The following is a 16,028-nucleotide window of genomic DNA, read 5'->3' as shown; positions in this document are numbered from 1 at the left end:
TATATTAATAAAAATAAATTTGTAAATTCGTGCTACTGCAAAATAGGTTAAGTGAGCCACCAAATTTTCGAAAATGATCTCATGACAAAGGTCTCATATTTAACAATGACATAAGGGTCATTATGTTGATAAAATCATCTCATATGACTGCTGAAAACGACCCTGAAAATCAAATCCCATGACTGTACCAGTCTCATCAGCCATAGTAAAAAAACTCATGCTTCTGTAAAGTAAAACCTTTACAATTGTTGGAGAATATAAATATTTAGATGTCACCATAAATAATAGTTTGGGATCATCGCTCACAAGAGGTATTGGTAATAACCGTATGTGTCTTAAAAAGTAAACTTTGTCTCACGGGTATCATACAAAGTTTATTACCTCCCGATTTTCACTGTATAGAGAAGCCTTATTAATGGTGTCCAAGTATTGTTTGAGTCAATATTTAGATATAAGATAAACTGCTTTAAGAGCTGAAAGTCAAGAAAAGAATAATTATTTAGAAAGGTATTTTATTATTATTTATTGACCTTCTACTAAAGCTTCTTAACAACATGTGGATTGCCAGAGAAAGGTACTTTAAACTATATGGTAGAAAGCTTGTTCAATCGTCTACCAACTAACAGCTGATAAATGTACAAACTATAAAGAAAATAAGAGAAAAGGAAATCTTTGACTGGGTACTTTCTGACTTTTATGAACCTTAATAACTGATTTTTAATGACAGAATAATTGCAACAATTTTATTTTCCACTTAATAACTTTAATTTAATTAAAATCTCTCTTTCTCTCTCACTCTCTCATCTATCTATCTATCTATCTATCTCCATATATATATATATATGTGTGTGTAATATTTTTTCTCTTCGTAAAACAAACTTCATTCATTACTATATTGTCTTTCAAAGTATTGTATACAGTAGTATTTATTAAGAGTTAATATATTATGTATTATATGTTACTCTAGAAAATACGTATTATATATTATTATTTTGTAGTTAGTTTCCTTTTTCAAAATTCCTACATTTCTGTTTTTGTTTATTTAGTTACATATAAATTAAATCATCAGTTGTGATTCTATCGTTTTTTACCGTATGAACCGAACTATCGTAATACCGATTTTTTGAAGTATTCTGTTCAAGTGTAAAAGCTTACTTACTTTCTTGAACTATTCTTTTTAATTAGCTTAGTGTTCTCTATGAATGAATTCAAATCTGAATCAATTTTAATAAAAATATATAAGAACAACAATCCGGACGGTCCTTAGCTTTTGCTAAAAAGAAGAGACAATTTATTTGTAACAAATGATAATGTCAGATTCCGCCATTTTCCTACTTTTACCAAAAGGGTTCCTCAGCCAAAAAAGAAAAGTTGGGAACAACTGGATAAGCCATATCGCCTTATCCAATGAGGATATCTTAAAAACTCGATGCCAGTTGTTATTGCTTAACAAACTTAAGATCTTACTATTAATAAAATATTATTATGAATCAGCCCTCACATAAATAAAAAAAGTGGAAACATTCTAATGAGGACATCTTAAAAACTCGATTCCAGTTATTATTGCTTAACAAGCTTAAAATCTTACTATTAATAAAATATTATTATGAATCAGTCCTCACATGAATAAAAAAATTGGAAACATAAAAGTTCCTAAGATAATTAAAGGTTAGTTTTATGAGTTATAAGGACCGACAGTTCACTATGAAGGCCTTTACATGTGTCAGTTACTTGTCGCGGATGTGTAGCTAGTAGGTAGTTTTAACAACTACCAAGTAAATCCTAATAGTATGATTCTGCCACGACGGCAAATGTCATAGTTCATAGCGTTGTTAACAACTGTAAAATAATCTGAAGTAGTTATTTTCAGAGTTCAGAGTACTACGGAATTTTATCACAATACTCCTTAAACTAACAAATCTTATTTTAGATATCTAACAAATTTTAGAAACATAATGCCTGCAAGGTAAGAAGTAAAACCCAGTCCGTGCTTAAAAGAAAACCAGTCCTATCTGTATCCATTAGAATACCACGCATCTTAAAAATATTAAATATACAATTATTCAAAAAAGTAATCATTGTTTTAGAAATATAAATTTTACACATGCACTTCAAATGGTATATAAGAGTCAACTAAATATAAACATCTAACCTCGTACAACTTTTAATATTCAGGGATATAGGCCTTTCTTTCGCAAAATGGAAAGGTGTTAGCGTAAGTGAGTAGATAGAGAGAGTACATAATCATGATAGACGTCTATTAGTGACGCTCGTTAGTGAACGTCAACTTTCTGCACATCATTTATAGGCTCTATGGAAAATGTGAATAAACGTTAGAAATTTCGTACACTTATCAAAAGTTTACACTTTCACTTATTTTTATGAATGCTGACATCCAGTCGCTTAAATTCAAAGGAATTCTCAATTGACTGTGTAATATTTTTTTTTTACCTATTACTTTCACCTTTCTGAATCATAAGTAAAAGGATGTAATAATAATAATAAAAAAAATTACCACTTGATTTAAAGGAATCGGGCAACATTCGCTTGGCTATAACATGAAATAATAAAATAGATATTTGAAATAATTAATAGAGAATTAAGTAAAGTGACATGCTCTACTTTAGATACTAAGAAAAACCGTCTGGTTAATTAATTGAAGCTACTAACATTTGACAAAGTCAAATTTAAGTAAGGTAGTGAGATGTTTGTTTATATTTATTATTGATTATAATAAAATAATTAAGTTTTAAGTTAAATTATTAAAATCTGGATATTTAGTGATGATAACTGATAGTAGCATACATGGGCGTACTTATGTATCATCTATCTTTAAGGGATGGAGACATGGCCACCATCAGCCAGGTAAGAGCCTTAAAAATTTTTTATAAATAAATACTAAGAAATAAAAAATTATATTTGTAAAAACCGAAAAACAACAATAAACTATTAACTTTTTGTATTAAACCTTGATTAAAACAAAATGTTTTCAATATTTAGGTAGGCATCCTCCAGTAGGTGGTGAATAGCTTCGCCCGCTCTCATAAATAAAGAATTTCGTGAATTTGAACTAATCATTTATTTAAACAATCATTTTTGTTTGTTCAATTTATCAGAAAAAAATTAATTAACTGGACTTTTTGAATAAGTTTGATATTCAGATTTATCTCTCGTTTATATTAAAATGATTTTATTAATAGGGTAATCTAATAGAGTTTTTTCTATTAAGTATTATTACATTACGTCGTATATTTACGAACACTGGTAATAGGGATCAGAGAGCACATTTACAGAGATATAAATTAAATAATAACAAAATTTTTAAAAAATAGCAATAAATAAATAAAATTAAAACTAAAGTAAAATAATAATAGAATTATTTTAGTTAGTATGCTTCCACATGTCTGAACTTGTGTTAATTTTTATTTTCCAGATTTATTGACATTCGGGGTTACAGCTTTATTCCTATGGGTTGTAAAATGTTGTTATAAAGTTTAAAGCCTCATATCATAAACGGTCCATCTACCATAAATAAATTTTAATAATTTGAGATAATTATTTAAATATTTTTTTGAAATCATACAGGCTACTTTTTTACTTTTCGGGTACTATGAAGAAGATGTGTGAAATGTTGAATTGGTGAAAACTGGTTAAGTAATTTTACGAAAAACGGGACTTCCTTTGATATTTGTAGTCAGTAGTTGCAATAACAAATGCACAAATTCCAAAATATGAAGAATGAATCTGAAAAACTGAAAATGAAATCAGGGTAGTGGGCTATTGGATTTAGTCGAATGAAAAACCATAGTTACCTACAGGCTGTTTTTAGTATATTATTTGTTGTTGTAAAAAAAATTTAATTTCGGACAGACAAATTTACATACGAACTAGAAACCTTCAAACATAGACACTGATAGTTATTTCCGTAAGCCATACATATAAGTAGTATGATCTACTTACAGGAAATTTAACTAATAAACAAAATAAAACGATAGTTCAAGATTTGAAAGTAAAATTTGACGGAATGGAAGTCAATTAAAAGTAAATAGTAAAATAAATAATAATATTGATTAGGTTTTTCTCAACTTTTACAAAAATCAATTATGTTACCCCATCTTTTAATATTGTAATAATAATTATAACATGAATTTTAGTGCTAGTATTTCGATGTTCCAATGTTCAGGCTTGTTAATTTTTAAAGAGTTCATAATTTAAAGAAGTTTTAATGTAACGTTTTATTTATAAAAAGACGGAACTTGAAAATGAACATGGTTTGTCAAAAACGAAGTCGATGTACTGGGCCCTGTTTCATAATAAAGTACAAACTAATACTATTAGTCTTGTCGATTTATCTTAATTCAATTACACAGACTTGTACAATAGTAACTTGTACTTTAGTATTTTTTAATTCCTGTAAAATCTCTAATAGTCATCCCTATCATAAAAAAATAAGTATTAGTATTATTACCACACTAGTTTCTACACTTGTACTATCAACTAATACTATTAGCTTTCATTATGAAACAGGGCCCTGATGGTACAAGAGCCTGGTGGAAAGAAGTCAGTTATCTCATATTGATTTTTACTTGTTTGGACAAATGTTTGATTTATGAAAAAATTAATGTCAGGAACCATTAGACGTACAGATGTCTGTGAACACTCAAATTATAACTGGTTTAATATACTATAAAGTAGTTAATTATATTTATCTTCATAGGAGTAGTAGTTTTATGATATTTGCTTAAAAATTAATCTGAGTTGTTCAGGCAAAGTTTCATATACAAAATTCATATTCATATGTAAATATCATAAAAACTCCTACCCCTCCGAAGATAAATATACTAACTGTAATTATAAACTTTATAGTACATTTAATTAGCTTTAATTTGAGTGCTATACGTCTAATTGTTTCTGAGATATAGTTTTTCACAGATCAAACATTTTTTACGAACAACTAGAACTCAATATACTGTGAATTTATTTTGGCAAACATCATGAAAGCTACTACTCTTTCGAAATAACTGACTTTTTTGTACAGCCTAGCTAAAAAATTGAAATTTCAGGTATGTGCTTGGGATGTGATATCAACTTTTTTCGATAAAATCGACTGACCGGAAATGGAACTTTATAGAATCGGTTTTTCACATTATGTTATATTTTATCGGAAACGACTAAATTTTATGATTAAACGCGCAATGTCAAAGTAGAATCAAATGGTATTTAATATCAGCTATAGCTTATTCTTATTGCAATAGTCTTATAAAAATTCTTCCCCTTAAGTTTTAATTTTATTTATTTGAAAAAAACAAAACATTTTTCATTGTTAGAAATAATAAACAATGGATAAATGCAAAATATGAAAGCATTTTATAAATAACTAAAGGAGAAAAAAGAAAAAGCAGAGGCCACTTTCCTGACAGTTTTACGACGTTGCCTGATATTTTTCAGGTCCCAAATTTGTATTCGTTACTCACACCTCAAAAAAACTGTAATATAAAAATTTTTAGCAACAATAATTGTTAATAATTTCGCCCTCCCTGGTTTTCAGAAATTTTTTATTCGAAAATCCCAAACATGTGACTATAACTTCTACACTAGCCCACTGATATTCACAATACTTAGGGTCGTATGTATGATATTGAGTAAAAGATGTGTGATTTTTTTTATTTGACGTACTGTGTAGATTACACCGTATACTAGAGTTACTTTGTTACCTACTACTAGTTTTGGGACAGTCTACAGGGGAGCATCAGAAGAGAAAATAAAATGTCAACAGTGCAATCAATTTAACCTTCTAATGTTCGAGTTCTATATATGAATGAGACAACGCGTTTTAGTCATCTACTTGTTAAAAAAGGCCACAATTGGGGACAGAGAACTCCAAGTCAGAGCCGGGACATGATGGAAGAAAAATAGCTGACAGTGACCAGGAGTTAGGGAGTCATGTCTTGAGAATATGTGGCAGAGATATCCACCGCTTTACGGCCGTTACAATAGTCCACCGTGTAATCGACGAGTCCTCCAGATCTCCAGGACTACTCCTAATAGCAATTCTTCTTTAGCTGGAATTCGACAATTAGAAGCGATAAATCGTCCTTGGAATGATCAGTAATGAACAACAACAAATGATAAAGATTTTTCATTATAAAAAAAAGTATAGAGTAAATGACCATTTATGGACATTCTTCAGGCGTAATTTTTTTTTTAAATCGGCATCTAACCAGTCAGTGATGCACTTCAAAACTATACAACTAAAATATTATTTGAAGTTGAGTGAATTTGCTAAAATATGAGCCCTAATAGAGCAATTTACGTTAAATAGTTTCCGAGATTTATTTTGTAAATACCAAAATTTAATTTTTAAAAATGTACTGTAAAATCACTTAGTCAATTTATTATGAGGAATATATCAAGAATCAAAAATTTGCACTGAACACAAAAATTGTTGATCAACTTTTATTATTCACTGTTTACACAATAATTTAGGATTTTTCTGAGAAAAGTCAATATATCAATTACTGCAAAAACATTATTCAAAATTATAATGGGAGTATCCCATGTAGATCAGTTAAATTATTATTGGAACTTTTGATTAATAACACCACTTTGACAGAGAGAATTTTAAATTTTGAAATGAACTATATAAGTATTTGCTATTGAATTTCAATTGGTAAAAAAAACCTTTACTATATAGAAGTGGGATATAATAACTTTTGATGTAAAATACATTGCTTATATGTATCCACTAACAACAAAAAGTGAAGTTTCATAATTTTTAGATATATTTTTTATGATCCTCCTCCCCTTCCTGGCCATTTCATACATACGGTGGGCGGGAGGTTATCTAGAGGTAACTAATCTATTCCAACACAATGGCGGGGATCAAGTTTTCATTTCGTGGGACCGCCCAGAAATAAAAGTCGACCTCCAGGCCAGGCTCAAATCGGCGTTGCTGCAGTTCCCAGGTTGCTAAGACCTACGCCTCCACTCCCTGAGCTACAGACTTCTACTACCTATGTCCTTAACCAGGGATTCACTAACTAGTTAAGGTCACTCCTCCACTAAAGGCCATGCCCTTCTAAAAACACGCGGTTTTGTTAATTATAATGAACAATAATAATTTTATTTGCATAAAATATAGCGATAGTGAAGTAAAAACTTTCTTACAATTTATTGTATATATTTAGCCAAAACGATTACACTCTCAATTATATAATGAGTTTTTAACTAGGTTTGTCCATCAATTGCTTCTCTAAGCTCAAACCAGATGAGCACACAAAGCCAATTTCATATTCACAGCCTCCTAAACATTCAGCATAATTTTTGAGTATACATTTTTTATTAATTGATAAATAAAATAACATAAATAAGAAGAGAGGACATTTTGCTCACAATTGATACACATCTCAATGACACTGATATAATTTTATTCATTATTAACCTTTGATTTACCAACTTCATGGTCTTCAGTGTTAATTCGCCCTTCCTCCTCTCTTTTTTTCAATTTCATTTTTTCTTCAGGAAAAAATAAAAACCTAATATTTTTTATCTTATTCCTTATGTTTTAAAGCGGTAATGAAGGTCGTCTGATTGGACACACCACATAATTTATAACGTGGCATCTGATTGTGGTTCTAAAACCATGAAAATTTCAGAACTAAGAAGGTTTGTACTAATAATTACTTCGATTTTTTTGCACAGACCATAAAATAATAACAATAACAATAAATAAAGCCTTTATGAAAATTAAAAGGTCATGAACAAATTAATAAATTTCATCATTGACAACTTCCCATTTTATAAACTATTTTTCAGTGAACATAATACGATTTTATTTTAAACATGTTTATAGGTTGATACGCTATATACTTCATCATAACGCAATGGTCATAATTTGAATCAAGATGGACGAAAAGGTTTTCTTGATTTGGAAATTGAATAGATAATAAATTGTATGGGACATCATCTAAGTTTAAATCATAAGTAAATATCTCGGAAGATACTCGTGATTACAAAAGTATATTTTTTCTACACCGAAGTCAAGTTCAAGCTGTGGAAAGTTTTTTTTATCGGGAAAAAATGAACGGGTTTCTTCAATAATTGTGCTTTTAAGGCAAGAGTAACAGTCAGTTTGCTTATTTAAAACCAAAGCCTTCATTATCATGGGCAGGTCTAATATAATAGTATCTAGGCTGTGAGAAGCTCCCATGGTTCCGTATATAGCTTGTTCTCCTTCACTAGGGGACAAAAACACACATGTTTAAAGAATGACTCCTAGAAGTTGGAACACTCTCTGACTTTGCATTAGAATATATTCTTAATTTTCTTTTTTATTGCTAAAATATATCTTGGCTCTTTAAAGAAAAATAGCTTAAGGAAGAAATAAAATTTTCTCCTGAAAAGCAAAAAAGCACGATCTATTCGAATCGGCAACTAATTGGTTGGAAAAGTTTAAAAAAATTCTTTTCTATAAAATGGCTCTTTACAAACGCAAAAAAATTTGAGATTATTTATAATAATAAAATAATTCAATTATAAAGCAAAAGGAATTCTTGACAAAGTTTAAAAATAAAATAGTGTTGTTATTATTATTATTTAAGATTTTTATAATAACTATCATTATTTAACTTCAATAAAATTTTTAAATGTGTAAATTAAAATTTAAAAAAGTTGTACCACTACAACTCATGAAAGGTCTGAGGTTCAGTACAATGGTACTGATAGTTACTGCCTTCCCACGTGTTCCATAAAGTATTTTTATTTTATTTGTCCAGTACATTCTTTAATTATCAATTATTAGTAAAAGGTGAGAAGTAGTTTTAATATATTATGCTATGTTCTAAACCAAATAAAGCTTGCAAAAATAATTTTACACTTTTCACAAATTATTTATATGAATCACCAATCATCTCATTATCTTCACTATCTGACAATTAACTTGTTGAAATAAAGGTTGAGAATTAAATCCCTTCTAATCATTTCTACATTTTTTTTTATAATAGAATAACTATTTAAAAGGAGTTTTCCCTTCGTTTAAGTTGTATTGGACTATATTTCTTCTAGCGTGTAATAATGTAAAAAAGAAATTACGTAAAGTGAAACAGCAAAGTGATGATTAGAAAAAAAAAAATGAAAGAAAACAACTACTTGCTTGATGATCCTTCAGATCATCCATCCGATATTTTTAAAAATCATTTTCTCCATTCTCTTTCGCCATCGAAGAAGGTATTGGGTCAGTTCGGGAAATCAGAAAAAAAAACTTGCGGGAAAGGAAAGCAAGTGTGTAAAATTGAATCCAGAACTAACTCAAAGAGGGCAACCGCGCTATGGAAAGTGGATTCTTCAATTGGCCATGAATTATAGAGCGTGGCCTTGTTCCTTGTTTCGTGGCTCTGTTTGTCCAGTTCCGATATCTTCTTCCTTCGATAGCTCTAAGTAATATCGGTAAAATAGAAAAACAGCAAATCGAAAACATTCCTCACTGAATCAACCGGTTATATCTAGAATTGAGGACATACAGTACCAGAGAGTCCAAAGATGATATATTATTTTATTAGAGCGGTTAACGAAAGAAAAAAAAAAAAAAAGATGTGTGGTGAATGTGGTAAAGAATAGTTAAAGAAAGATAAATGTTTGGACAGGGCTTTGTAAGAAATGCAAATAAACACAAAACATTCACTTACCATTTAATCATTACTCCTAGTAATAAATGGCAATTTATTAATTATTTAGGACGATGATACTTATTCATATATTTTTTCCATATTTAGGTTACATAATAAAAAATAATAAACTGAATATTTTCACAGCAACTCTAGAAACACAAACGGGCGGAACAAAATTAAAAAACACGTACTATGCATGCGCCAACCTGTTAAGCAGTCAAAATATCTTCTGAGAACAAACCTTTTCCTGAATTTATTTTTTGTGAATCTCTATTACCTTCTATGATCTTATGTCGTATAAAAATGTTTCTGAAATCTTCAGCTCTTCAACAGTGTATTACACATATATATTATTTCTTTTACTATCGAAAATTGTATTTTCAATGTGGAAAGTATTTCTCCGTTTTTCTCATTTAGTTAAGCACCGAATTCCATCTCATAGTTTCTACTTATCATTTTTTTATCACTATCAATGATGTTTCAAGGTTGATTATTTCGATTAAACAAAATCAAAGGTATTTCAGAGGGTGCAATTTTGAAAATTCGTCATTTAAGTCCGGTAAGACTACTTAAGCCAGAATCACTTAAGTTTACATTGATACGATGAGTTTGATTAAACTCAACTCAAAATCGTTGGAATTGTTTTAGATAAACGAGATTTTAGATGGACGATTTTTACGAAAAAATAGCTTTAACATCCCGGGCATTCACCAACCTTAAATAAGTTATTTCAGTTTTTTAAATTTATTTATTGCAATATTTACATAAATGTACACTAAATTTACTTATAACTGTATTTACATAAAAACAAATTAAGTGAATTTGATGTAATATAAAAATGGAGTGATACAATCATGTAGAGAAACTACCCAATATTGGCACTATAATCCTATTTCTACACTAGAAGGCCTCGAGACCATCTTCTTCTCAGGCGCCTCGGAGGATTGTCAGGAATAGAAGAAGAAGCAAGATTAGAAACTAGAGGGTTTTGATGGTTAGGGAGCTTATAATGGAAGGATTGATATCTGGTTACTTGTCGTTTTAGAGCCAGGTTTCCATCAACTACAGGCATACACCGAAACCATTTTGCGAGATTTGATTGAATTCATAATATCAGGAGACCTTAAAACTATTCGAGATTCGATTTTTTTTTAAATAGTTTATAATGCAGTAAATGAAATTAAAAATACCGAATTTGATATAAAAAAAAAGCTTAGAGCAGCGTATGGGTTTAAAACCGATTTTTTCCTAATTAATTTAAAACTTTTTTCCATGACAAGTATGTGTGGACATAATAAAGAATAGCTTGTGATTTTGTTTTTATCTTCCCCGTCACCTTTTATTCCTCTATTAACTAACATTTACATCTTCTAATCAATCCTCTATATTGGGCTAAGTCTTTCTTTATTCGAACATTTTATAAATCAGTGATCCTCAAATATATTTATTTAATTTTCAAAGTATTTTGAAATTACTATGTCTTGGCTTAGCCTGAGAGCATATCAGAGAAACACCACTTTTCCTTGGAGACTAAGGTGCAGTATTTTCAATAAACAACATTGAAAAATTCTTGGGAAAAAAGTCATGGATTTCCTAAGACAAAATATCATCGCACCAAATGCTTATTAATAACAATCAAACTGTAATTTAGATATAATAAAAATAATAATATCAAGGCATGTTGAGTTTTCAGAAAAGAAAAAAGTATTTGCATTTCAATGATTCACGAGTAAGTCATCTGTAGCCATTGAGTACGAAAGCGGTACTTTTCCACAACAAAAAGCTATTTTCCGCTTTTCTATACAACTCGATATCATCTTTTCCGATGACAATACCAGACGTGCTTGAGATCACACAATTCTTGGTAGATGTACAAGGGGATCAACGATCATGGATCAGGTGGGAATAAATGTAGAGAGCAAAATGTTTTAATAAATTAAGTTTTAAAAACTTAATTTGTGCTAACATTTCGGCCTGAGTTCTTCTAAGCACTTCTTCATTTTAGTATTTAGTGAGTCAAACATATGAATATATCCAAATTTTATTACTTTTTTCTCCAACTATATATTTTTTGTATATGAAACTTTATATTTTATTTCTGTATTTTGTTATATTCAGGTAAGTATATATTTTTGTGAATTTAATAATATCTCAATAATCCTTATTGTATATAATATTTTTCTTTAATCTCTCAGGATGGTTATACTCTTTATTTGATTTATGACAAAGTGACTCAGATATGATCAGTTCAGAGGGTTTACATTATCATCAATAATTCATTATAACATGGCTTTGCAATCAACTTGGTGAGCCTGGGAATTCTCCAAAAGCCACCGCCAGAGGTCTTTAGCTATCATCTTCTCTGTCTTTAGCTACCTAATTTCTGGCATTTAGCATGGTTTTCACATCAATGATCCTTTTGGTCGTACAACCTTTCTTTAGGACTTACAGCTTTGCCAGTTGTATGAAGATCTTCAAACATAACGTTTTTGGGAACATGATCAAAAATCTTAAGAGCCACATGTAGAGACCAGAGAAGCCACACTTTTAACGAACAGAACGATATCTATATCATCATAAAGATCATGTAATGTAAAAGATCATGTAATCATGTAATTTTAGGTAGAATCTACTTACACCGCTAGAAAAGAAAACATTAAGCAAATAAGCAGATACCTCTTCATTATCGGTAGCAGACGTGATTGAACATAAACTTAGTTTCAGCTGCTTGTTATCGTGGACAGATCATTAAAGCATCTACTATGAACGAAGAAATCATCATGGACCAAACATATCTATTGTAAATGAATTAAGATATTAAAAATAGAATTACCCGTCACTGCAAAGGTCCTCATGCCAAAAAAGTAACTTGAGAACGTGAGCGATTTAAGGAACGTCGTAACACCAAAATATAGAAAGAACAGAAAACAATCCTAAATAATTTTCTCCAGCAAGAAAAAAAATATCTGGTGAATTGAAACTCTGGAGTCCACTCAAGCGTTAAACTGTTTTCAGGTATTTTAGAGCTCAACAATATAGCCTATTAATAAAATTCTTTGATTGAAGATTGAAGTTTTATATGGCTGTTATAAAATCATTGGATTAATACTCATAATTTGTTAATAATTAAAGGTTACCGAATCACAATAAATTCTAATAATTGGCGTCCCCCTACACAATAAAAAAAAATCAGTTACTCCTTCAACAGATAATCATGGCACATTTGACCTAGTCATCACTTTCCGTAATTGTGGTAGGAGACTACATAATATGAAAAAAGTATAATATGATACATATTATAGCACTAATCATTCAGTTATATATGTACATACACGCATTTAAATTAATCGTTTATAACTTACAGACTGCCAGCGAATCCTGCTGCTTTGTTCTCAATGACCGTCGGCTCTGGAGGTTTGCACATAATGATCAGTTCTTGGTCAGACATCATCACCACTCCTGGGAACTGAGGAAACCACACCCTCACATGGACGAAACCCTGAAAAATTACAAGTCTTTATAAGTTAATAAAATTAAGTTAATTTTGAAACACGTAAACGGCGTAAATAAAATTATGTTGTTAGATTCATGATTTTTCAGAAAAGCCATATCCTGGTTTAAAGGATCCTTTCATTTGTCAATGCTATTACATCATTTCAGATTTACTTTCTTTTGAATTTACATAGAGTTCATAAAAATCATTATGGAGTTTGACTACTATATCTAGGCAGAACGATAAAAGCAGGCTAAGTTAAGATACGTTAATAAAAGTTTAAGTGTTTAACAATATAGAAAACTTTGATATTGTGACTCGTACTGCTGTATACCCACCTTCGCTATATACATCCTTATATCTACTCCAGAAAATGTATCATTTTAACATGTTCTGCAGCGTGTAAAAACATAACCCATTTCGGCGGTTTATACTACTTATAACGTACTTAGCTATTCAGTTGTTCGTTGTGTTTAATGCTGGTATATACACTAACCAGGAAACTAAAAATTGATCGCCCTAAAGATCAACAAGCAATTGCAGCCAGGGTAACGATAGGAACGTAGCAAACAGGACTATCTATAACCTTTACTATAGTTTTTTAATATGTTTTCATCCTCAATTATGATTTTTTCATTATAAAACGTCGCACCACAACTCATAAATTATTATAAGTTCCTCCCTTAAATTTAAAGTGTGATACAGTCCTTAGACCCGGACGCTTACTTGTGGATGAAATATCAAACAGGTAGAGTGTGTATTATCTTGTGTATATACAATGATGCAAATATATGTATGAGCGAGTAGGTTGGTCGATGTACTACATGTCACAATCTCACAAGACATCATAACAAAAAAAATGCAATCCTTCCCCACCCGATCCGCCCCGTTAAGACCCCGGGGGAGCGATGGTCCTATATCACTTTTGAAATATTAGCTTAAAACGGGAAGAGGACATTTTAAGATAGTTTAACCGTTCAATATTTAAAAAGCACCTGAAATTGAATAACGGCATGAAACCCTCCACGCCCACCCTTCATGGTAGCCTTACTTATCTGATTTTTCAAACAGACAATTATAGCGAGTAGGTTGGTGGATGCATGACATGTCACAATCTCACAAGAGGAGATCATAACACAAAAAGAAAAGGAATCCTTCCCCGCCGGATCTTCAAGCCTTTTTACAATTTCAGACATTTTTTAAATATTGTTCGATATAACTAATCTTAATATTTCCTCTTCCCGTTATAAGCTAATATTTAAATAATGATATAGGACTATAAGATTTATTCTACAGAACAACCACGAAATAGATGAATTTCACACATGTTTCGTTCTTCTCGTAAGTGCCAAACGCTGTCCAAAGGGCTACTGTTCAATTAGTATTATTGTAATCAAAAGAAATATTATGATAAATTAGCAAACTTTTTCTCCACTTGACATCGGTTAATAATTTGATTAAATAAATAAAAATTTATAAAAGATAATGTTTAATTCTGGAAATGACACTAGTTCGTCTTGCCTAGACCCGATCTTGCTGACTTAGCAGACATCTATAAGACCTTAGAAGCAAATTACAAATTTGACAATTACAGTGCCAGTTAATATAACTGTTCAAGATCGAGAAAATTAGCTCCTTTTGGCTAAATACTGAGTAAGGTAAAAGTAGGATTGAAAAAATCGTGTCTGTTCACTCCATTAGTTTTTCCAAACCATATAATAAGTTATAGCTTCAATAAATGAAAAATATACACAGGATAAATTATTTCCATCCCTTCACGACGGAGTCATCCTTTTCGCACAACGTTTTCACAATTATTTTTTATTTGATGACTGATAAAAAAATAACAGGAAAGGTTATCAAAGTTAATTCGCTATTTTTAGTTTTTTTTAAATAGCTGTAATCGGTTTAACACTTCCTGAGAAAATAGCAAATGTTTTTTTAGTTTGTACTGTAGGATTTATGAGATCCCTGTTAGCTATGAGACAGTCTGCAGCTGTACTCCAGTAGAGCTAACTCCAGATTATCTTAATGACTTTGGAAAACAACCAATTCAAAATAAAATTAAAACTTTATTATTTTTTTTAGATGTGCCACTTCAAAAGCAATAAATGAATCTTTCAGTTGGCAGAATAACAAACTTTATAAAATCAGACTATTATTTTCAATATTTATTCTGTTACTATTTAGCATTGAATAAACGGATAAGGACGATATATGAATTTTTGTAAATTGTTTCTTTTTATATTTCAGCCATAGTTTTGCTAATGAAAATGGAATGATTAGGCGAATAATAAAGTTAAAAGTACATTTTTTAAAATTCTAGTAAGCCATTCTGCCAACTGAATGGCCTATATGATAAAAAAATATAATATTATTGTTCTTATTTTTCTAGTAATTGTAGGGTTGGGTTTATTTTGTTTTAAAAAGTTTTTGCAGCCCTATCTTCATGACATTGGAGATGGGGATGGGGTGGTAGGTCAGACAATTTTTCTTAAAAAAAAAAATTGTGGTGAAAAATTTAATTGTTTTCATAATAACATTGATTATTTTTAAAAAGAATCTTTAATCATCCTAAACATCTTCGTTGTTATGAATAAAAATATATTGTTTATCGTATGCCCTCTGGCTCTCTGGCACCCCCCTAAAACCGGGTCTAGAGGTTGATATAGGTGAATTCAATCCTGAATAGTTGGCTAAAACCAATATCTTGCTGCCTTACCAAGAGAACACTTAAACCAGTCGTTAACAATTGACTCGCTAACAAGCGAGATAGTGAACTTACATCGTAATCTAATCTGTAACAAAATAGAAAAAAAGGCTATGATACAATGGAGTGTAGTACATGTTCGCTAATGAAATGTTTACAT

General features: G+C 30.3%; 1 protein-coding gene across 1 annotated transcript in view; it reads right to left on the bottom strand.

Annotated features, from left to right (window-relative positions):
* Positions 1-16,028, bottom strand: part of LOC106682763 (uncharacterized) — a 76,657-nt gene that overhangs the window by 12,905 nt on the left and 47,724 nt on the right. The window contains exon 4 of the mRNA XM_014423801.3: positions 13,028-13,164. Within this exon, the coding sequence (XP_014279287.1) occupies positions 13,028-13,164 (137 nt within the window). The remainder of the gene's footprint in view (positions 1-13,027; positions 13,165-16,028) is intronic.

This window comes from Halyomorpha halys, unplaced genomic scaffold, assembly GCF_000696795.3.
Source record: "Halyomorpha halys isolate HHAL.00 unplaced genomic scaffold, Hhal_1.1 Scaffold441.1, whole genome shotgun sequence".
NCBI lineage: Eukaryota > Metazoa > Arthropoda > Insecta > Hemiptera > Pentatomidae > Halyomorpha > Halyomorpha halys.
The sequence above is the reverse complement of the archived record's forward strand: the minus strand, read 5'-3'. Positions and strand labels throughout refer to the sequence as shown.